Source organism: Podarcis pityusensis (assembly GCF_964106645.2).
Source record: "Podarcis pityusensis genome assembly, chromosome: 4".
Taxonomy (NCBI): Eukaryota; Metazoa; Chordata; class Lepidosauria; order Squamata; family Lacertidae; genus Podarcis; species Podarcis pityusensis.
The window spans coordinates 29,212,514-29,237,222 of NC_138027.1; the positions used below are offsets into that span (position 1 = coordinate 29,212,514).

Sequence of the window (24,709 nt, forward strand, 5' to 3'; positions counted from 1 at the left end):
TAGTTCGAAAGACATGAAGTAGTTATCACCGTCCTTTATCAACCAATCAAGCGATCTTCTCTTCACTTAACATGACACACACAAAAATCTGCCATAACATCCTTTGACATTGGTTTTTGTGGGTTTTGTGTGGACAAAATATGAGAGATAACAACAACAACAACAACAACAATAATATTGATCCAAACCTGATATATACCAGTTTTGCCTGCAATTGATGGAAATAATAGATTTTCAAATGTTGTGGTGCCACTGATTACAGTGGATGCTCGGGTTGCGAACGTGATCCATGCGGGATGCATGTCTGCAACCCGCAGCGTCCGTAGCGGCGCATCTGCACACGTACAGGTTGCAACCCAGCACTTCTGTGCATGCGCAAAGCGCGATTTAGCACTTCTGTGCATGTGCAACCACCGAAACCCGGAAGTAACCCATTCCGGTACTTCCAGGTTTCAGCGGTCCACAACCCGACAAAACGCAACCTGAAGAAGAAGAAGAAGAAGAAGAGTTTGGATTTGATATCCCGCCTTTCACTCCCTTTAAGGAGTCTCAAAGCGGCTAACATTCTCCTTTCCCTTCCTCCCCCACAACAAACACTCTGTGAGGAGAGTGGGGCTGAGAGACTTCAAAGAAGTGTGACTGGCCCAAGGTCACCCTGCAGCTGCATGTGGAAGAGCGGAGACGCAAACCCAGTTCCCCAGATTACGAGACTACCGCTCTTAACCACTAGACCACACTGGCTCTGTAACCTGAGGTATAACTGTACAGAACACCAGGCTGATCCTGTCTTTTGATTTCACAGCAAAATACTCCTTCTGCTGTGGCTGTACAAACCAATACGGGAGAGAGATGTTTTGTTTGTTGTAGCTGTGATGAAGCCATCTGGTTGTGCTGCTCCTGTACTGAACACCTCTCCTGTGGCGACTGGTGCCCATTGGGCAGAAAGGAGGACTAGCAGGAGGTGGAGCCAGAGGCTATGACAGGCTGAGCCAACTAATGCCACTTTTGTCTTCCTCCTCCTCCTCCTTGTTGCATTCCACACACCATTAATCTTAAAGACAAGAACCCAAATAATTATGGGAACTGCAGTTTAGTCAGGGTGCTGGAGACTGCGACTCTGTGAGGAGGTAAACTGCAATCCCCATGATTCTTTGGGGGAAATGCATGGTTTGTAGCACCCTGAGGAGGAGGAGGAAGTTGCCTCAGGTAGTTCTGGCCCCCACTCCCCGATTGGTTGAAAGAAGAAGACAGGCAGGTGGGCAAGGGGCAGATTGATGGCAGGCTGAGGTTGGTGAAGCTGTACCTCTTTAGCCCTAATGGAGCAGCCTCCGCTTTCCTAGAAAACATCCCAAAGTCCTGTGGATCCTGCTGCATGAAATCTTTGTTGGATTGCAGAAGGGTACCTGTTCTCAGTGGCAGCCTGCCCCATTTCGCTGCCTGAGGTGAAACAGGAAGGAGCAGCCCTGAGCTCCGGCCAAAGCCTTGCTTACCTGGGTTGTGTGGCAGCGACTTCCGGGTTCCAGCGAGATCCCTGCAAGTTCTCTTGGGGCTCTCACAAGATCTCACCAGAACCTGGAAGCGGGGGTAGATTTTGGTAATATGCTGCCTTGGTCAAGGCCAAAAATGGGAACTTCTCAGTTGTGGACCTTCTCAATTTTGCGTCCCTTCAGCTCAGCATCCTGTGCATGGGAACCTCTTTGTTGTTTAGTCGTGTCTGACTCTTCGTGACCCCATGGACCAGAGCACGTCAGGCACTCCTATCTTCCACTGCCTCCTGCAGTTTGGTCAAACTCATGCTGCGACTTCAAGAACACTGTCCAACCATCTTGTCCTCTGTCGTCCCCTTCTCCTTGTGCCCTCCATCTTTCCCAACATCAGGGTCTTTTCCAGGGAGTCTTCTCTTCTCATGAGGTGGCCAAAGTATTGGAGTCTCAGCTTCACAATCTCTCCTTCCAGTGAGCACTCAGGGCTGATTTCCTTCAGAATGGAAAGGTTTGATCTTCTTGCAGTCCATGGGACTCTCAAGAGTCTCCTCCAGCACCATAATTCAAAAGCATCAATTCTTCGGCAATCAGCCTTCTTTATGGTCCAGCTCTCACTTCCATACATCACTACTGGGAAAACTATAGCTTTAACATGGGAACCTCTAGCAAGGCCCTAAATCCTGTGTTGCTGCCACAGCTTCTTCCTTCAGTAGGGGCACCCATGGCAGCTGCCCTTGGATTCTGGCTGCCTGAGGTGGCTGCTCTAGTCTGCCTCATGGCCGGGAGCGCCCTGCTTGTTCTCAAGAGGCCAGGTGAATTACGTATGTATCTGCTAAACGGGAAAGTGGGGAGGGGTCTTTTAAAAACCCAAAACGTGTCTGGAAGGAAATGGAAAGCAGAGCCTCCGCATCTCACATATCTATGCGGAGGGAGCCTTCACCCCACCCGCTCCAGAAAGATGCGAAGGGAAGCGACTGCGGCCAAAGGTGAAGGAATTCGATGGGGAGTCTTTATTCTAAATAGGGCGAGAGCCGGCTGCTGATTGGGCGGCGGGGGCCTCTCCCCTCCCAGGGGCGGGCCAGCAGCAGCCACGCCCCTCGGGCTCTTGCCAGCCGCTTCTCCGGCGGAGCGCAGTGCTGGCCCGGTGGCTTGTAGAGCGAGGCGGGCGGTGATTCGGTGTCGCTCCGGCTGCCCGGCGCTTCTCAGCCTCGTTCCTTCGGGGAAAGCCAGACGGGATCCCGCCCGCGCAGGTCAGTGAGCCGGCGTCCCCTCCGCGGTCTCCCTTTCTGGATTGCACGCGCGCCCTCCCTAACCCTCCTCGGCTCCAGATTTCCCCCACCTTCTTCTGCTCAGAGAGGCTTTTGAATGGTGTCGTTTAAAGTCCTGCCATCGGAGCAGCCTTCCTGTCCCGGAGATCTCCCGGGACAGCCTGGCATTTCCGCAGCGTCCCTCCGCCGAACGCAAAAGGACGAGGCGATCCCTCCGGATCCGAAACAGATTTGCCTCGGAAAGAAGCCTCGCTAGAACTTGCGTGTTTCTAAGGAACTAGTTGTCCAGGATTGCAGCCGAGCAACCCGGTTCTGGGTCGGTTTGCTTGGAAAGCCTTCCACGTGGCTTACTCCCGAGTAAACATACAAAAGAACGCAGCCTTTAGGTACAGGAACCGGCCTTTTAGTTTGCTTCAAAAAGGGGGACGGGGGGGGAGGAGCGAAGGAATTAGATTAGTTTCTTTCTCGCTTTTTTTTAAGGGACGGTTTTCTTGCCTGGTGGAACGGTTTGGATCTCTTTAAGTTTTGCAGGGCAACCCTAGGCATGCCTACTCAGAAGTAAGTGCCAGTGAGTTCGGCAGGACTTGCTCTCAAGAAAGCGTGTCTAGGATTGCAGCCTCAGTGACTCCCTTAACTGCCTGCCTCCCAAAACACCCGCCATCCCCATTCATTATTGACCCAGGTTGCAGGAACATCACCTGTCGGTGGAGAACCAACCTGTGCTACAGAGGAGCAAAGCTCTTCAATGTTACATACAATTTGCCCTCTGGCTGGTGTCTAGAGGGCAAAGAGTTTCCGGCAGGTATTTTTGTGCCCATTCTGCATCTCCAGATTAGAGAGTTTTGCAAAAATGCTCTTCTCTCCCCCTCACACCTGCACACTGTTGCAGACACACACAAAGCGGGTGATAGGAAGAGGGAAATATCTGATTTGCACAGCATGAATAGCCTCCTGCAAAACGAATTATCTACCACACTGGAGAAAAAGATTGGGCAGTGCATCTAAATATATCTATTTCAAAATGCAGTCTGGAGATTTATAGGAGGTTCTCTTCCATTCAGATTAACCCAGGGATGGTTTTCCAAAGGTATTTCCATTGAGGGAGTGGGAGAAGAAGCAATGTTGTCTTTAAATAGTAAAGGGATCTGTTGCTGATCAATTTACAGCAGAATTTTACAGATGTTTCTTTGGAAGTAAGGCCCACTGTGATCTGTGTGACCTTATTCTCCAGTAAATGTTTCTAGAATTATGGACCCTTAAGGGCTGCAGAACAGATGGGTGTGCATAATCTAGTGACTTGCAGCCAGATGTGCGAATTGCCTCCATATTTGAAGAAGTGTGACCTGTGAAGGTTGTCTCGCTCACATGCATGTCACATGCGCTACAACTTGACACTGCAGTCATCAAGTCTTGGACATGGATGTGTGAACTCCTTCTCAGGCTGGCTTCATTGCTAATATTTTATGAGGTGACAGAGAAGGTTTCATATGGATGGAAGCAGAATAGACTATGGGGTTGGGGGAGATGATAACCATTGGCTTTTATTTGCAGTTGTCCTCTAATCATAATAAATGGCTGGATAAGACTTCTGAAGCAGAATATTTCACAGACTTTAAAATAAGGGGTTTTTTAAGCTGTTTGTTTTGCTTCTCACTTGGTCATCCTAAATAAATACTTCTGGTCAGCATTTGTGTAACTGAGGAAAGTGACATGTGAAAACATCTTTGGCTACCTGAAGTGGTCAATTTTGTTTTATTTAAATTTTCCCAATTGCTCTTTTGAAAGCCAGTGTCATGCTTTGCTTAATATGAAAAGTTTTTTTGTGTTCTACCGGCCATTACACTCAGTTTTGCTTTTTCTGAATAATTTCGAAAAAGTCAATTTACAGATTGGCACCTATCCCTTATTTAAATAACATTGTCAAGCAATATTTACAACTAAATACAGTTTACTCAAAATTATTTATTAGGTTTTCCACACTCTGCCATTAAAAATATTTCTCATTTATGCTCAAATTGCTATTGAGATATATTAGTGTGTACATAGGACCATGGTAAGTGGGGAACACTAATTAAATTCTGCAAGTTGTAATGAACTTTGAGAAAGTTTGACTTCAGCCCTAGAGAATGAAATTGTCTCTGCTATTCCCACTGCACTGAAAAAAAAACCTATTTTCTTCTATTGTAGTAAAAATAACTCTGCTTCTCCATTGTAGATTTACTGGATTTATATTTTGGGTCCAAATTGGCCATTTCCTTAAAACCTGCTCAGTTAAAATCCTCCATTCTGGCAAACCTAAGCCAATAATTAATGCGCAGCCTCTGGATTTTACATCTGAAACAAGTTATTCTTGTTTCTAGCCTCAAAATGTAGGCTTGAGAAAGAGCTGGAACTGACAAAAGCAAACTTTTAAAAGTTGATCAAAATACACTTTCCATTTCAGAAATATAGCCAGTACCTTAGTCCACTAATGAAGTTGCAAAATTGTTTTCACTATTTAAAAAAATATTGTCCTGCTGCAATTTCAAAACAGCCTTTGGTCTTCTTGACCACTGACCACTGAACACTGGAAATTGCAACTTCCCCTGAAAGAAAGAAAGAGAGATCTGCAGGTATTTTTTAAAAGTCTAGCATGTTTGAATGGAATTCCACCCAGAGGCCATGTTTTAGACAGCAGTATGCAGAGAGCACTGATTTAATTTTCTGATGTTCAGTTTTTAACTAATCCCAAGAACAAAGAGAAGAGAATTTGTGAAGCAGATGTCACAGTGCTATTTGCATTTGTGATCATAAGGATTGTGTCCTAGTGATAAAGCAATAAAACTGCCAGCACATTTGCAAAGCTAAGCAGGCCCCTGTACGGTTTCAAATTTGGATGGGGACCCGCATGTTGAGATTCCAGCATTGCAGGGGGTTGGACCTTGATCCAATAGAAATGCCTGCAAAAAAATTAATTAAAAGAAGCACCAGGTGTCCCACACTCTGTCACATAGATGTGTGTTCATGGGCAACAGCCCTACTCCCATTAGAGCTGCAGACCCTCCTACCCAAGAGATTTGGATAAACTGTACACCGTCGCCCTGGGGGCTCCACATTCTCACTGAGAAGTACCACCATTGGCCCCCACAAACAGTAGCAATGTAAAACAACAAAGGTGATGGTATCCTTGAATAGATCTGTGGGCCAGGTGCCTAGCAAATTTGCAGCAAGACACACCCCATCACTCTTCTGAGTTGTAGCGGAACCCAACAGTTCTGCTACAACTCAGCAATAGTCAGCCTAGTAGACCTGCCAGAGAACTGGGTAGAGAGATGGAATCGGTGACCTCTGCCCTTTCTTTGATGGTCAAACCAGGCACTATGAGAACAGTCAACATCCTCTCCATCTCATGCTCTTATCAGCATCTCATGCTCCAGCTGCTCACTTTCGGCCGGGAGCTGCTGGATGAGAACCATTATGCTCTCGTCCTTCAGCTTGTACTAAAGGCTCGATTGGTTACGTTTCCACTTCTGCAAGCTCTTGCTGAAATGTGGTTGTTGCATGTTACAGATGATGGGAGCCACAGACCAACAACATCTGGAGGACCACAGGATCCCTATTTCTGTTGTACCATATGCCGAATATGGTTTTTGTATACATCTAAAATAAAAAAAGTAGGGTTGCATCCAGTGAAGCCCTTCTGTTCACGCAGGGACTTCTGCTTGTCCAATGGGACTTCCTTTCTTGAAACTGCTCCTAGAGTTCCCCTTATCCTTTGGAGCAGATTTCAGGTGGTGCAGGAATGTGTAGAGGAAGTCCCATTGTACAGGTGAAATTATTTGTGCTAATGGGACAGCCTTGTCACATTTGCACTGAATGGGTTGTATTCAGCATACAGCACATCTTCAAACAATTTAGGTTATGGGGGGTGGGCTGTGATTTAGCTACAGTTCTCTGCTGAGGGTATAAGGAGAGAAACATGGGCTGCCTCTGTATAATGCCCTGATCTAGTAGCTGCTCGTAGTGAAATTCTGAAAGCATGCTATATCCAACGCTCTTCAACCGGAATAAATTAACAGTTTTGTGCCAAGTGATGCTGTTACTTTTTCCTTTTGCTTCCTCACTTCCTCCCCGACTTTTATTTGCATTCCGGGGCCAGTGTGCTTTTTTCGCTGGAGGATTCTGTAGGCATTGTTGTCTCAGCTGTGATTGAGGACCGCTGCACTGCATGCAATTTTGGGAAGGAATAATCAAATGCTGTGCAGCATGTGAAAAGTGTTTGTTAAAGGAGCTCCTAGGGCAATGGGAGAGGATTGGAACAGAAGTGGAATCATTTATATTTGTCTCATTTGAAGACAATGCCGCACATTCAGCCTCTCCAGGGATTTTGTTTTCACAGACATAAGTAGGATCGATGGAGAGCACGTGGAGAGGAGGGGGTGGTTGTCCTGTGGCATCTGGGACGAAGATTGTGTGTGAGCTTCAAAGCTCACATGCACGTGTACAACTTTCCATTGTATGACATCTGGTTTCCGTGATTAAATGTTAATGTGTCATCAACTTGGAAGGATAAAAGACAGGGTGTGGCTGGCTTCCGTTATCTTCTTTTGGCACCGAATACCAGTGTGATAAATATAATTATCAATATGTTTTGGTATTAATGGTGCACAGTATTCTGCAGTAGTTTTGTTGCATTCGATAGCTTCCTTTATTACATTCTGGCTGATTTCAAGGTTGAGTGCTTCAGAGTTAGAATAAGAAAAAAGCAACATAATAAGAGATTCAAATCCAGCCCTGGAGAATTGTTTATCTACTCAATCAAAGTATGTTTAAAGGATGGGAAATAGAAACATCCAGAGATTCTGCCAGATTCTTGACTTTCTCACGGAAAGAATCTTTCTGAAAGCAGATCTACTTCTTGCTTTATGTATCCAGAACAGGCCTTGTCTGTGGTGGCTCCCCATTTGTGAAATGATCTCCCCAAGGAGGTGCAGCTGGCTTCTTCATTATACACCTTTAGGCACCCAGTAAAAATGTTCCTCGTCAACCAGGCCTTTGGCTGATTAACATTCAAAGCCCTTTTAAATGTGTTTGTGAGAGGGGGGGATTGCTGGTTTGTTCTTATTTTTTATTATGTGCCTTGTGGTTTTTATGTTGTATTTTTATGTTGTGAACCGTCTCGGGATCTGCGGGTGAAGGGCAGTATACAAATTTAATTAATAATAATAAATAAATCAACAAATAAATTGGTGTGTGTGTGTCTAGAAGACCATATTACTATTTCAGTTAATGTATTAATCACATTCTAAACCAGTGTTTAGACACAAATACATTTAAAGCAAGATTTGAAGTGGATAATTGTGGGGCCTGTCGAAACAAAATCATCTTCAACTGTTTCTGAAAAATGCAGATAGTGAGTGCCTGCTGTATGTATCTTGACAGGAATGTTATTCCACAGAACAAGGGCAGAAACACTAAAAGCCCTGCTCGGAGTTGCTGCAGGCTTCTGAGATCTTTGGAACTTGCAAGAGTAGCTCTCCCACAGAGCTCAGGCATCTACTGGGCATATATGGGATAAGGTGACCTCTAAAGTAACCTGGTCCTGAGCTGTACAGGACTTAAATGTTAGTAGCAACACCTTGAACTTCATCCAGTAGCAAATGGGAAGCCGGTTCAAATCATGCAAGCAAAGTGTTGTGTGCTGGCAATAGTTTTCCCCACAAGCAGCCAATCTGCCTTGTTTGGTACTGGCCACAGCCTCCAGATCAACTCCGAGAGTAGCCGCACAGATAGCGCATTGCAGTGACACAGCTGTGAGGTTACTGATACATGAGCAAGTGTGGTCTAGTTGTCCCAATCCAAGAATGGCTGTAGGTGACATACCTGGCAAAAGGCCAGGAGTGCCTTTAAGGACACCTGTTCCACCAATGATAGAGGAAACTGCTATGAGTCAAAGGTCTGCCTTGCTCTGCAGGTCATTCCATATAATATCATGGCAAAATAAAACAGTTTGGCCATCTGCCAATCATATCACCAAAAGAGGGAGAGACCCAAGGTTGGGCCCCCAAGGAACTTGTACTTTTGCCGCAGTTAGCCAAGGGACAAGCAGAACCTTCACTTCCGCTCTATGATAAATCTAGCACAACTGGTTAATTTGTCAGATGTCTACTGAATCTCTTGATTTTCACTGCAGGGTCTCTCCCAAATTCCCAAACTCAGTCGCTGAAGATATCATGCCTAGTTTTAATTAGCTGGCACTCGATGTAAACATTTTATTCATGCCTGAGAAAGTTGTTCCGATTTTGTGGTTAGATTTGTGCCGTTAGTTGCACCAAACCTCAAAAGTGAATCGTTTGGCAAGAGTGTGGCTGCTGTGGCCGTAGTTCAGACACCTTCCTGTTCAGCCAGGGCCATCTGGCACTCTTTGTGCGCATAGAGAGTGCACAGATTTCCAGCAACATTAGACCGTCTGCTCCCGGTTATAGTACCCCAGCAATTGAAGAAAGAAACTGTAAGCTAGTGTGTAAAGCCGGCCTACCCAGATTGTGAGCCACCAAGCCAAACAGCCTTGCATCCATGAATTGTGATTTTGCTGTGTATTGATAGTTTTGTGTTTTTTTTGTTGCTCCAGTTTGCTGCTCTTTTATTGGGTCAGTTCTGTGGATATTGTATGGCTTTTTCTGCAAAACATTATTCTGATTTTATGTTCTGCATGTTCTGCTCTTCAAACTTTGTAAGTTTATTGGAGAATACTTAGGGAGCGAGTGCCTGATAAATGGAATTAATATAATTAATTGCCTTCCGCCACCACTGTGTGGCTGAGGGCCAAACAAGATAAGACACCATTCGTGCAATTAGCATGAGTGATTGTATTGTGTGGCTGGCTGTTAAAAAAGCATCAAAGTCTAGATCAGAAACGGGAGGGAGCAGTAGTCTTAAGTCTTTTGCCTTCCATAGCGGTCCTAATCTCTCTCTGCCCCCTATGCTTCTTTGCACTGGAAGACAAGTTCCACTAGCATAAATAGGATACTTTCTCCCAATGCAAATACAGTCGTACCTTGGAAGTCAAACGGAATCCGTTCCACAACTCCGTTTGACTTCCAACATGTTCGGATACCAAGGCACGGCTTCCAACTGGCTGCAGGAGCCACGGAAGTCGGGTCGGACGTTCGGGTTGCAAAGAACGTTCACAAACCAGAACACTCACTTGTGGCGTTCAGGAGCCAAAACGTTTCGACTCACAAGGCATTCATGAGCCAAGGTACAACTGTAGCAGGTGTGGGGAGTGGTCTGGATCAGAGCACAGCAAAAGAGTTAAAAGTGCACACAACCAGTGTCCTGATGTATACTAGACTCCCCATGCCTGCTCTTAATTTTTTCTTTAAGCCATTAGCACAATTACTAATTGCAATGGTCTTGCCTTATGTTGCCTCAGATTCTCAACTTAAACCACGTCTGGCAGGTTAGTGAGCACGGTTTCAAAAAACAGCTAAAGAGTTGTCCTGCTAAAAAGTCACATTGGATTTGGTTCTTGGAACTAAGCCATCTGAGTTGTTGCATTAGCAACTAGCAAGCACTAACTGAGCAGCAATCCTTATTGCCCTAGTCCTTCCTCGAGGGAGAGAAACTTTGAGCTCTCAGATGTCCACTGACCCTTCTGGTCTGGCCTTGACCTGAAACCAATGCCACCTCTGTTACTGAGGATGACGTGGGAAGCCTTTAAAGCTGATTGATGGGGCCACTTGGGATGAACTGGGGTCCCCAAATCTGTAGGGGTGATAATAGGGTCTTCCTCATCTAAGGTCTCAATTCTGGTGCACTGTAGCACATCCGTTGCATGAAAAACTTGTCTGGAATGGTCCCAAATTGTTGTTGTTTTGTTAGCAACAAGAATTATGCCTTTATCTGAGTTGGACCATTGGTCCATTCAGCTCAGTGGTGTCTACCCTACCTGAGTGATATTGAGCTAAGGTTTACTCAGACTAGATGCACTGAAATTAATGAAACATAACTTAGGTCCAGTAATTTCCATAGGTCAACTAAGTTTTGCTCAGAATACAATACCATCTACTGGGTATTGAACCTAGGGCATTCGTCACAGAAAGCTCATGCTCCATCATTGAGCTACAGCTCTTCCACTAAAAGATTTTGTTTTAAAAATATCTGTCTCGTTATTTATCATTGCTGATCTTAGGGCAGCTTAAATCATAAAAAAGACTAGAGCAATTAAAAATAATTAAAAATTCAAGGGATACTGCAAAAGATTGTGTAGACTTGTCTCACATAAAAGCCTGGGGGAACATATACATTTTAAGTTGGCACCACAATGACTATACTGTTGATGCTGACTTTTATTTCCAAAGAGAAGGTATTCCACAACTGGAGGGACACCACTAAGAAGGCCCGTTTGTGCATTCCTGCTAACCATACCATTTCTGATAGCAGAACATTTAGAAGGACCCCTTCTGAAGATCTTAATACCCAACAAGTTGATGTCAGGATGGCGCTCCTTCAAGTCTGTGGGTCCCAGGTTCTTTGCTTCTCTGCCTTTGGTCTAATCTGTCAAGCCCAAGAACTGCAAATGAAGCCTCTGCAGCTGCATTTTCGTGGAGGTTGGCAGATAAAATAGAGTAATAGAATCAAGATTTACACAGAGAAGAACCACAGGCAATAAAAATGTAAGGGAATTTATAACACTGTGCAACCAAGGTTATCTGAAAGAACACTCAATTTACTGCAGTATGTAGAGCTGAAATTGATGTGATCCTATCAGTAGCTTACATCAGAACTCTTCTGAGACTGACTCTTAAATGCCGTTCGCCCTCTCCAGTTCTGCTAAGAATGGACTCATCTGCATTGTTTTGAAGCTATTTGCTCCACTCTTCTTTAATAAATAGACAGGTGTTCAGGGAATGATTTTAATGATTTACTATAAAGTGGATATATAATGAGCTGTGAAGATTTTTACTCAAAAGACAAAGAGGAGACAAATTAAAAAAGAGAAGGAAAGAAGGAATTGGATACCATAGCAGGGCTATTCCCATGGCAAATGGCTCCCCAAGTGAGGAGCATCTTTGGTGAACATGCATGCACACATATATTCCATCTGTTCAACTCTCAAATCCCTTGTTTTTGTTATATCGCCATGCATGATTTATCCCGTTAATACAGTACACAATTAATTTGCTTCCAAGGATCTGATCACAGTCATATTGCCGTTTGTTGATTGGACACTGGTGTTGTACATATTTTTTTAATCAATGCAAGCCGCACAGATCATTCTACCAATTGTATGACTATTTATACTATTTGTTTCAGCAGTTGAGTGGATAATTACAAAGCCAGTAACAGGCCTGGGGTCTAGCTTGCATGGAGGCAAGATAACAATCACATGAACCAAAGGCAGGAGGCACTCTAATGACCTGGCCGGAGTCAACAGCGCCAACCAGAGGCCTGCGGGAAACCAGCAAGCGGGCCCCAAGCATAAGAGAATTCCTCTGCCTTGTGGTTTTCACCAACTGGTATTCAAAAACATTATTGTCTCTGGTTATGGAGACAGAACATAGCCATCATAAAGGTAAAGGTACCCCTGACCATTAGGTCCAGTCGCAGACGACTCTGGGGTTGCACTATAGGCTGAGGGAGCTGGTGTTAGTCCATACACAGCTTCCGGGTCATGTGGCCAACATGACTAAGCTGCTTCTGGCAAACCAGAGCAGTGCACGGAAACACCATTTACCTTCCCGCTGGAGCAGTACCTATTTATCTACTTGCACTTTGAGGTGCTTTTGAACTGCTAAATTGGCAGGAGAAGGGACCGAACAACGGGAGGTCAACCCGTTGCGGAGATTCAAACTGCTGACCTTCTGATTGGCAAGCCCTAGGCTCAGTGGTTTAGACCACAGCGCCACCTGCATCCCTATAACCATCATAGCTAGCAGCTATTAATAGACTTCTCCATCACTGCTTCTTGTGGGAGCAAGTTCCATAGTTTAACTATGCTCTGTGTGGGGAAAAATGACTTTCTTTTATCTGTCCTGAATCTTTTCACATTCAGCTTTATGGGAGGTCAATGACTTCTAGAGTTACGGCTTGTCACATGGGGCAGTGGTCAGCAGTTTCTGACAGCACATAAGCTGGCTTTCACATCCAAACCCACTCACATATATATAGTCCGACACACAGTCTAAGGCAATTCATATTGTGCAATGTGCAGCTAGACCTGGATTTGGGCATTTACATTCATTAAAACCATACTATTAAGCTTAGGATAATATGTCTACCATACAAATGAGAAATTTGATGCCATTGCTTCCTTTTCTGCTAAACTAGGCATTTATAAGGCGCATAGACAAGGCGACAGAGAAATGAAATCACGGTCTACAAATTGGGTATAAATTATTTACCGTAGCTGAAGTTTTAAAGATGTCTGAAGCTATTTATAGTATTGTCAAGACCCTTACCTTTAGATTACTATTGCAATAGTGGTTATTTTATGCACGCTCTTGCAGAGACCTTGTGGCAAATTCTTTCGCTCTCTTAGAAATTGTCTTCTGAGGCATCTTTTAATCTGTCAGAAGAGAAATGGTGCTTGGAGAGACTTGTTTGCATGTCTTGAAGATCGTTCATCTCTTCTGGCTTTTCCCACAGACAGAAGAGCTGCTGGCATCTTGAAGAAGAAGCTTCTTAATTAGGTCAGAGCAGTGGCAGCTAACCTGTGGCCCTCTGGCTCCTTCTGGGCTCCAGCTCCCATGAGCCACAGCCAGCATGACCCATAGTCTGGAATGACAGGAGTTCTAGTCCAAGAACAGCTGGAGGGCCAAAGGTTAGCCACCCCAGTGTTAGAGGAACCAACAAGAAATAAAGAGTGATAAATGAGAATATCAAAGTAGAGTATTATCGGTAGCAATGTTGGCACATATTTATGGAATCACCAGATTGTTTTAACCTCATTTCATTTTATCCCACCCTCCATGTTTTTCAGGGTCAGTTTCTGAGGCTCCAAAATTGGAGTGGATTCCAAACAGACTTCTGCTAGCGCAATGGGGCTTCATCTCCTCCTCTACTCCCTTGCAGTTCCCTGTATGCCCCCAAAATATGCTTCAGAAAGACCCCGGTAAAGATCCCACTGTGCAATCAGAAGTCCTTTCCACTCACACATGGACATTGTTGGATACAATGATATAGTTATGGAAGACCTAACCACACAAAAAACCTAAACTGGTACAAAACAGTTCTGAGTTCGGCAAATGGCTAGTTGATGGGTTAGTTTCAAGAGATACCAAAGTCTGCAATGCCCAGATTTCTGTACTTGGGAGATTACTAGCAGCACTTAAGTAGAAAGTATACATTTAAAATCTTACATGCCAAGCTTTCTGTTACCACTTGCCTCTAAGAAGAATCAAAACATGAAGCTGAAGTTATTCGCTTGCTCAACATTCTAGCATTGCATCAAATAAGAAATGAACTTTTAAGTACTGTAGTCTAATTTTTCCTCTCCCCCTTTTCTTTCTTACAGCAACAAAGGATAACACCATCCAGATTTATTCTGACCTAAGAAGTGAAGGATAACAGCCATCACTGGGTAGCTCAATATGCCAACTTTCTTCTGGAAGGTTGCCTTTGAATGTTAGGTCTCCTCCATTTATTTTACAACACGCACAAATAAAATGTCGGAACTCCACCCTACCTCTGGATTAATATCAAATATGGAAAATGGGACTTTTCTGGAGCTGTATCCCACCTCTCTCTCGACATCCATGGATTCATCTTCCGGACACATGTCTAACGTCTATGTCTATGTTTCGATATTCCTCAGCCTCTTGGCATTTCTTCTTTTGCTATTAATCATTGCACTTCAGAGGCTGAAGAACATAATCTCTTCCAGTTCTTCCTACCCAGAATACACAAGCGATGCTGGGAGTTCCTTCACTAACCTAGAAGTCTGTAGTATTTCTTCCCAGCGGTCTGCTTTTTCAAATCTTTCCTCCTGAAAAGGAATGAAAGAGAATACATTGGGGGATGGAACAACTTTGTCTAACTCTTGGGGGGAAGTTATGCATGCAGTATTTTCTTTGGAGGACTAATAGTCATAAAAGAGGTGACTTTTAATTTTCACTTTGGTTTTTCTTTCCCTTTTTAGTCTACATTTCCCCTCTTTATTAATGACATTTTTCATCTCTGAGCAGTGAAATGGATGATGGTCTCCCGCCTGATCATGGCCTCCTGCCTGTAATAGTGTTGTAGCATTTCCCCAACCCATTTAAACTGGGTCTTCAAACTTAACAATGGGAAGATTCTGCTTCCTGGGCTTTGTCACCTATGGTTTTATCAACTCAAAGCTTCAGGACTTTAACTTCCTCAGAAACACCATGATATCATACAGGATATCATTAGATGTCTGAAAGTTATTTATCTCACCACTGAAAGAATCTGTTGTGCCATAGTTCTAGAATTTAGAGCAACTCTAAGACAACAAAGCTTAATTTAATTTAACAATTTAATTCAAAAATTTGTCGCTGAGGTCTCTTGTATGTTTTCCTGTATACAGTCGCCGTGTTGTCTGGTGTGCTTGTTTTATTTTAGCCAAATGATTATAATAAATATGTGGGCTCATTCCATTTCACACTAAAACCGCATTTGGTAGACTTGCAGATTTGCATGAGGACTTTGAATTGGAAGAATTGGGCTGTGTCCAAAGTAGATCTAACTAAGAATTGTGCGAGCGGGAACCAGACAGTGGCGATTTCCCACCCGCAGGTTGCTTAAATGGAGTACGCCATGCCCCCTGGCCGACCAGATTGGTCAGCCTAGGGTGTGATGTGCCAGAGACTCTATGATGCGGTGGCTAGCCACACCCCCACACAAGGGGCGGGTTTGCGTCCAGCCCGCAACTCCATTTCCCCGGGGAAGGGAATCAGCACAAGGATTTCCACTTGTGCTATGAGACTCGCCCACTTCACCTCACCCATGCACCCCCTAAATCTGTTCTGGGGGATCTCCTGCGCAGATTTGGGTAGGGTTCAGGGCACAGACAGAGGGACCAACCTGTGCTTTGAAGGCCTTGGTGAGCTCAACACCTTTGAGGTCATTGGTTCCATTGTTCAACTGCTGTTATCATTAAAAAGTGTCTTCAAATGCCCAGTCCAAATCTACCCTCTTAAGCCTGTTAGCTCTAACCTCTAATCTACCCTCTTAAGCCTGTTAGCTCTAACCTTGCTATGTGGCAGCCCTTCAGAGAAATAAAAAGTGTTATCATGTCTCCGTTTCTTTAAATGTTCCTCATTGGACTTGTTTTCCATATATCTGACCATCTCCATTACCTTTCTCTGAACTTCTTTCCAGTTTGTCTGTGTGCTTCTCAAAGTGTGGTGCCCAAAAGTGGGCATAGTGTTCCAGCTAAAGATGGCCTAGCACAGAATAAAGTGGAACTATTACTTACTGTGACAAACTATTCTAAGAGTTCCCTGGGGAGAGGAGTTGATTGTTAAGGCACTTGGGAAACTGGGAGAAGAACAGGGGTCTCCTAACAATTCTCAGAACCCTTAACAAGCTATAGCTTTCAGAATCCTTTGGGGGAAGTCACAACTGTTTAAAGCACTATGGTGTGACTGTGGCCTCTAGTAACCTAAAATGTAATTCATCTGATACTGAAGACTTGGACTCATTTAAAATAGCTAGATATTTCCTTATCTACTGCCTCCAAGCAGCCTTCCCCTTTCCCAGAAACCCCCAGATTGGCACTGCTGCTAAAATCATTTGAACTAAGATACTGTTCTTAACCAGGTTGGTCAAGGTCTTTCTTCTTTTGCTGAGGATAGCCTGAAGATTATGTTGCCCAAAAGTGGAACTGTTTAAATGATATTGGCTTACTCCATTAGAACTCTGCTATTTGTTCCTCTAAAGTCAGAGTGGGGAACTTGTGACCCATCTGACTCCCATCAGCTCCAGTCAACATGGCCAATGATTAACAATGGCGGGTATCGTAGTCCTGCAAAAATGTGTGAGGGGGTGGCAACTGTTCTTCACCTTGCTCTAGATCATGGTGGAATTGGCTGGTGTTAGAGACAAGGGAAACTGTTGTTCTGACAGCCTCAGCATCCCCACCAGCAGTAGGAAAGTCCAAATTTGGGTTTTGCGTTCTTTCACATCTTTCTTATACCCTGTAATAATAAGTAAACAACATGTTGACGAAATTTGCTACTTCTGTTGACTTGTTATGAACTGAAAATACTTTTCTAACAACAACAACAACAAAAGATTATTTCAGATAAAAAAGATGCTGGATAGAAATAAGAAGAAAAGGCAACGGGCAGTGCCTGGAGATATGGATCAAACCCATCAAACTCTCTTCCTTGCTGTGAGAGAGAATCATGAGTAGCTGCTGCAATTAAAAGATTGTAGCTTTCTGCCCATTGTCTCATATTTTTCAATCATCTTTGTGTGCAATGGTGGCTTCAGGAAACACCATCATTCCATGTTAAATATACATGTTAAATAGCATTAGGGAGAGGACAGTATCCAGTGGAACCCTGTAGCACAAATGCCAAGGGGCTGAGGAGCACTCATCTTGTGTTACTCTCTGAACATGGCCCTGCAGGTAAGAATGGAACCAGCCTAATACATTGCCTCCAGTACTCATCCCATGGAGCCAGTCTAGGATGATACCATGGTATCAAAAGCCACAGCAATCAAGCAGAAGTAGCAGGTTACACTTCTCCTGTGTCTCTCACAATAAAGGTCACCCATCAGGATGAACAAGGCTGATTCAATTCCAAAACTGAATTCTAAATTCAGATTGTAGTTTATCCATGCCATCCAGGGATACCTCCCATTGCACATATTCTCAAAAGTGCCACTGATGCAACAACACTGTGTCCTAGAGTACACCCTAGTCCAAAATCATTGCACCATTCACAAGACCACTACATATGAATAAACATTCATGTTTCCCTGCCACCGTTTCAGCTGTGTGGGCTGAGACTGATACCCACCCAAGATAACTTCACAGAAGGGAGATACTAATGATGTGTAAGCTTTAGTGAGGGTTCAAGGATTCGGCTTTCTGTGTATATCCATGTGTCAGTAAACACTGCTGTTCATAGAACAGCAAATGGAGATGGAGCCAGGGACAGGAAGAGCCAACCTATGCCCCCATTCCCCTCTGTGGTGTATTCTCCACTGTGGTGCAGTGGTTAAGAGCGGTAGTCTCATAATCTGGTGAACCGGGTTCGCGACTCCGCTCCTCCACATGCAGCTGCTGGGTGACCTTGGGCTAGTCACACTTCTCACTCACCTCACAGAGTGTTTGTTGTGGGGGAGGAAGGGAAAGGAGAATGTTAGCCGCTTTGAGACTCATTCGGGTAGTGATAAAGCGGAATATCAAATCCAAACTCCTCCTCTTCTTCCCATTGAGTTCTACAAGGACAACACGGAGGGCTCATCCACACTTAACTTCTGCTCCACATTGCTAGGGACAGGTCAGGGCTTTCCAGGCCAGTGACTGAGCGGTGTTTTCTGCTGAATTGGAGCAAATGGCAATCAGGTTTTGTGCAGAGTGCCATTTGCTCTGATTCACAGGTAAAATGCAGGTTTTCCTGGGTAAAGCCTGGGACAGGAAAAATAAGCCTGCTCAGACACAGACCTGGAAAGTCCAGACTTGTGCCTGGAAAGCATAGAGCAAGGGTAAGTGTGGATAAGCCCTGAGACTAAAGAGTAGGAAGCCAACAGACAGTGCCACCCCCACCCCCGGGACTTCTTGTACGTAAGTAAAACGACAGGCTGGTAGGGGCTGGCCCTATTTGTCCCAGTGGATCAGCTGCCACTGCTTACTTTCCAATGCAACGAAAGCGAAATCCTAAGCGTAGCCGCAGATAGACATGAGCACGTCTCACACAGACTGGAATTTCACTGCTTGCAACCTTTTCAGCACTTCTCACTCAAGCACCAGATGGTTATATAACTAGGTCCCTAGATCCATGCCCCTTCCTGTTGGTTCTGGGACACTTGGCAAAGGTGACCCTCTTCCTGGCAGGTGTTTGCGGTGGCCTGACTGTCACCTTCTGACTGCACACTGCTGCTTGCTGCTTTGTCATCGTGCTCCACGCGTGCTGTTCTTGTGTTTAACAATTACGTTCTTGCTTGTTTCAAAATCCCGTAAGACTGGTTGTGCATGAAAGCACCCAAAGCAAATGTATTCAGGGGAGGCCACACGGCGAATACTCTACCAGGACCTCCAGACTTTGAGTAGAAGGTAAACAGAATGCGAACATTTTCATTTCTGTTACAAACACCATGGTTTCCCACATGCATCGCTTCTCATTGATATTCAGCAGAACTGAGATATCACTCAGCTGTACAAAGCCAAACGAGGCTGCGTCAAGAAACCAAATACCTCTGTTACTGAAATATGGCAGTGCTCCCTGCTGTGAAAAGCTGCTGAGAGGCTGGGGTTGCACAACTGGTTGCAACACCCGACCGACAGGGACTTGGCCTTCCAGAAAGTGGCTTCCTTGGGGAAGCATCAGAGGGCCCAACCCACTGTGCTGCCATTTCCAACCATCAAAGGAAATGAAAACCGTGTGTGTGTGTGTGTGTGTGTGTGTGTGGCTGCAACTGTGATACTTCATTTTGGGAAGCTGGGAAGTAAACTGCAGTTTGAACAGGACGAAGCATAAGCACAGCAGGTCTGGCTTACCACAATGGGAAGTAATTGAAATAATCCACAATCTGATAAAAAAAAAAAAGGTAAAATCCTTTGGTCCAGAGTCTAAAGTTACCTAAATGCAAACATACCTCTGTTTGTGAAAGGAAAGCAAGGAGGGGCCCTGAGACTGAGTGCTACAGTCAAACCGATTCATAAAATTCAGTCCATGGTAATATCTGGCACGTTAATACTTAAGCAAACTACAACCATGTGGCACTGCACCAGTTTCCCTGCCATCTGCTGAGAACAGAGCTAACAAAAAACATGTCAGTGGTTTCTGTAAAAATATCTACTTCTGTAATCTGATGGTAAAGTTCTGCATAATTCCAATCTTGAGACTAAACTCCTGGAAGAACTACTGCTAAACAATCACTTCAGATGTAAGCTGAAGCTAAAGCCCATGAATTTCAATAGAGAGCATACAAAAAAGGATAAATATAAAGATGTGGGGGACCCCACCCCCCTGGCATTGTCATTTCCCTGTCCTAGAATGAAGTCATCTTGGTGTGAACAACTGCAAAGTGATATGGAATAAGCTTTGTAGTTTAAGTGAATGCTTAGAGGTGATGTGGCATTATCTTGCATAAAGAGTATAGTAATGACATATATGCTCCTTTTATTAAACCTGTGTTTTTATCCAGTAGTGACGTAGGGACCACAATGAGTGCACTGAGGTTTTATTATTTGATTTTAGATCTAGGCTTTGCCCTATTCTAGCTAATGTTTAGATTATGGAATGAATAGTCTTGCAGGGAATATGCAATATGCATTACTTCACTTTCTCTGAAATGTGGTAAGTCAGTCCTGATGTATGCATAAGTGTTTTTAAAATGCCACACATCCCTGACTCACTCAGGTCCATGGTGTAGCCGTGTTTGTACTGCAGACTTCAGAAAGCACAGCCGTCTGTCTGTCTGTGGTGAGAGGAGGAATCAGGGATCAGAAAAGTGCTTGAGAAGGGGGAGCTGTGAAGGCGCAACATGACCTGACTGACAGCTGCCAGATCTGCACCTACAACAACTCTAACCATGACCTCTCAGACAGGGGAGATTTTCCTGTAACTTCAAGAATCTCCAGAATGCGGTAGCTAGACTGGTGACTGGGAGTGGCTGCCAAGACCACATAACACCCGTCTTGAAAGACCTACATTGGCTCCCAGTATGTTTCCGAGCACAATTCAAAGTGTTGGTGCTGACCTTTAAAGCACTAAACGGTCTCAGTGCAGTATATCTGAAGGAGCGTCTCCACCCCCATCGTTCTACGCGGACACTGAGGTCCAGCACCGAGGGCCTTCTGGCGGTTCCCTCACTGCGAGAAGCCAAGTTACAGGGAACCAGGCAGAGGGCCTTTTGTCAAAGAGAACAACAACTACCAGACATCTGAAGGCAGCCCTGTTTAGGGAAGCTTTTAATGTTTGATGCATTACTGTATTTTAATATTTTGTTGGAAGCCGCCCAGAGTGGCTGGGGAGGCCTGGCCAGATGGGCGGGAGATAAATATAATAATAATAATAATAATAATAATAATAATACATTTTTTAAAAACTGTTCCTAGCTATCCTTTCTCCAGCAGGGAAGTCAATGTCAATTTCTAAGAAGAGTCTGCTGAATCATGCCAGTGGCCCATTTAGTCCAGCAACTTGTTCTCCCAGTGCCCACGCAGATACCTGTGGGAAACCAGCAAGCAGGATTCAAGCACAAGAATACTCTCTCCTCTTGTAGTTTCCAGCAATTCCTGAATGACAAAGTGGTCAAGTGTCCTACTTTACAGCAGACAATCCTCTATTTGGAGCACTGTCAGAGGGCAGTCCTCTATTCAAAGGGCTGTCTGGTCCAAGTCCAGCTTAAAGATAGAGAAACATAACAGTGGTCTTTAAACTGGCCATTAACAATGGCCCACCTGGACAACAGACAGGTTCCCCACTGCAGGGAGATGAATTATAGCTCGGTTTACCATTATGTCTAGATTTGCATATAAAATAGCATACAAAACAGCATGTGCAAATTTTATGGCATTTGTATGACAAGTGTTATGCAGATCTCTGTCCTCTTTTTAAGTGATGCATTTCTTCTTTCTAAGCGGCTGCCCTACTAAAGGACAAGGTAGGTGCCTGCCAGCATTTGCTAGAAGCCAGAGGCCACGTTCACAGCCAAATGGCTCTTTAATGTCGATCTCTAAGATGGTATGGCTTGGGTGTGTCACAGAAGGAGGATGGCAAAGCCATAAAAAGCTGTAGTTTGTTTTATCTGTTTATTAAAGTATTCCTTTACCGTCATATCAAGATGGGTGGTATACAACAACAACAACAACAACAACAACAACAACACAAAGCAAAAGCCCATCATTAAAAGCAATATAAACATTCCTCAGTGACTTCAAGAGGCACCTGAAAGTCAGAAGTGAGACTGCCTTTGTTAAAGCTATTTTATTAGGATGTGCTGACCAGCGTCCCAAAAGTAGAAAACTTTACTGCATGTATTTCCTCGCCCTTTCCAAATACACATACAATTTAACTTTTTATTCAAGTCATATATCTTTCCCCCTTTCCACCTTCAACTTGAAAGCTGACGGGGTTTTCTGCTGAGTAATTTAACAGATGAGCCTGCGGAGTTATAAACCTTTTCAGCCCGCCGCCCTCCATAATACTGAACTTCATGCATCCCATTCAGAAGGCCTGCTTCATGAAGATGCAATTGCTCTGAAGCCTCTAGTCTTCTTCCCATTAGGACTTCTGCTGTTCCATATTCTGCAGAGGCCTTTGATATGGTAATGAGGCCGGGGTGAGGGATCTCCTGCCTTAAAAAAAAAGTGGTAAAATTCATATTTTAACTCTAAAGGCAGATGGACATGTTCCAAAACAGTGTCTGTGGGAAATGAACATTTGTGGCAGAAAAGTGGAAATTCGTGGAGTTTAGATGATGAATTGCACAATGAGTTGATTTCAGCAATGTGCTCATTTCAGAATACGGTACAGTCTTGTCATGAACTACTGCCGGGATCTTCTTCCAGGAGAAAAGGTTCCTCCTTGCAGATGTGAAGTATTTATTTATTCCTACACACACAAACAAGGGATGCGGGTGGCGCTGTGGGTTAAACCACTGAGCCTAGGACTTGCCGATCAGAAGGTCAGCGGTTTGAATCCCCGCGACGGGGTGAGCTCCCGTTGCTCGGTCCCTGCTCCTGCCAACCTAGCAGTTCGAAAGCACGTCAAAGTGCAAGTAGATAAATAGGTACCGCTCTGGTGGGAGGGTAAACGGTGTTTCCGTGCACTGCTCTGGTTCGCCAGAAGTGGCTTAGTCATGCTGGCCACATGACCCGGAAGCTGTACGCCGGCTCCCTCGGCCAATAAAGCGAGATGAGTGTGCAACCCCAGAGTCGGCCATGACTGGACCTAACGGTCAGGGGTCCCTTTACCTTTACCTTACACACACAAACACACACGTATCTTTTATTCACTTATATTTTTCAATAACAGCATAAGTCTCAGGGCCTACATATTTATTTATTTATTTATTTGTTTGTTTGTTTCCCACCCAATCTGCTACCTCTTCATCAGTAGTTGATTTTGCTTTCAGCTGTGACATTTGCTCAAAATCCCTGATCAGATGATGGCAGTGGAACAGAGCACATTTGCTAATGAAGTGTTTTATTCAGAGATGGCGTCCTGGAAAAGCGAAATCCTCTGGGGATGGGTATTTCATTGGCTCAGATGCATTTTCCTACCCATGAAAGTGTGAGAGACCACGATCTGTGAGTGAGCTGAATTTGAAAGTGGATGGCTTTAATTTGCCATGGCTATTATGCAAATCTCAGCAGGAACATATTCAAAGCATGGAAGTTCCCCAAAGGGAAAAATGATCAGTGGTTATAATCGACCACCACACACCAGGAATCACTGCAATATTCATAAGAGCAGCGGCCTTCCATGATAGCTGCATTTTAGGATTTCTTGCTTGTAATAACTTAGCATCGCAAAACACCATTTGTGCAACTTTTTCTAATCAGGTCCCAGCCTTGCAAAGCAGCACAGGGCTGGTTTGGGGAGGGCAGCATAAACGACCCCCCTCCAAATGTGCCTGGGGCAATCATCCCAGCAGCGCCCCCCACCCCGGCTACACCTCTGGAAATACCTCATTTTGATGTGTTTCCTCCTGAACAAGCTTTGATCCAAATTGAGAAAATTCTAGTAGTGTTTTAAGGCAGCAATGTCTACACAGCCTATTATCTTAAGCACTCCCCCCCCCCATTTCTACCTATAGATCTTGAAACAGGGAAAGTTCCATTGATTCAAATGGGCTTTTGCTTAGGTACTGATAGGGCTGCAAGAATCACAGTATCTGCTTCCGTGCAATTATTCCATCCACTCTCCCCCACCACTGCTAAAAAAGAAAAAAAAAGGAAAAGCATATTATCGCATTATTTTGTTGAAATACCAAATTTATATTTAGAGCCACAATGAGCAGATGGAAGCAATTTTAACTAACAATTGTACATCTTTGATGTGTGCTACAACAAATCCCGCAAACGCTACAAATTAGTTTCTTCCTCTCTGCTTCCCTCCCACCTCACCCCGATCTAACTGTGTAATTTATGATGTTCTAAACTAAAGGGCAGGTGTCTTGGCTGGGACTGAGCCATCCAATTCTCTAGCAATGCTGATCTGTAAATGTGGGAGGTGGAACAATTGGGGCATTGCTAAGTTCACAGCTGATCATTAGTTCAAGTCTCTAAAGCGCAGCTTCCACACCAGACCCATCTATATAAGGAAACTGAGCTGCTCTTGATAGATCTTGGGAGGCTTATATTTTTAAAGTTCGAACTATAAGAGCAGGGTAGGATTGTTTTTTGACAGCAGCTCAGTGGTAAAGCCTACGCTTTCCTTGTGGTATGACCCAAGTTCGGTCTTTGGCATCTCTAGTTCAATCAGGGATAGAGAACCTGCAGCTTTCCAGATGTTGGACTCTCAACATCTGCAGGGCCACAGCTTCCCCATCCCTGAGTTAAGAGAAATAGGTGACTGGTGATGTGAAGGAACTTCTGCCTGGGATGCTGGAGAACTGCTGCCAATCAGGATAGACAACTGTTGAAGGTATTCTACTGGTGCAATGCCAGTTGCTGTCAAGCTCGGAGAGTCCTCCCCTCACTTCAGTAACTTCACAGATAAGAACTAATGAGCCGTTGATAGATTGATAGTCCTTTTTATTACAGCTTCATGTTGTGAGCACAAATACACAGCTCTCTGCAAGAAGGGCAGTTGCCTACTCTAAACCCTC

The 24,709-nt window shown here is 44.4% G+C and overlaps 1 protein-coding gene across 2 annotated transcripts; it reads left to right on the forward strand.

Annotated features, from left to right (window-relative positions):
* Nucleotides 1-2,610: 2,610 nt before the first annotated feature.
* Nucleotides 2,611-16,878, forward strand: SERTM1 (serine rich and transmembrane domain containing 1). Of its 2 annotated transcripts, none has more exons than XM_081004237.1 (2): nucleotides 2,611-2,734; nucleotides 14,250-16,878. In XM_081004237.1, exon 2 carries the CDS (start codon nucleotides 14,401-14,403, stop codon nucleotides 14,722-14,724), a length of 324 nt encoding a protein of 107 aa, XP_080860363.1. In that variant the 5' UTR covers nucleotides 2,611-2,734; nucleotides 14,250-14,400; the 3' UTR covers nucleotides 14,725-16,878. The 2 variants fall into 2 exon arrangements, with proteins under 2 accessions (XP_080860363.1, XP_080860364.1); XM_081004238.1 differs by lacking the exon at nucleotides 2,611-2,734 and adding an exon at nucleotides 12,741-13,847.
* Nucleotides 16,879-24,709: the final 7,831 nt, after the last annotated feature.

What these genes read in the sequence shown, in the direction of transcription:
- SERTM1 (XM_081004237.1), top strand. Translation starts at nt 14,401, where the DNA reads ATGTCGGAACTCCACCCTACCTCTGGATTAATATCAAATATGGAAAAT.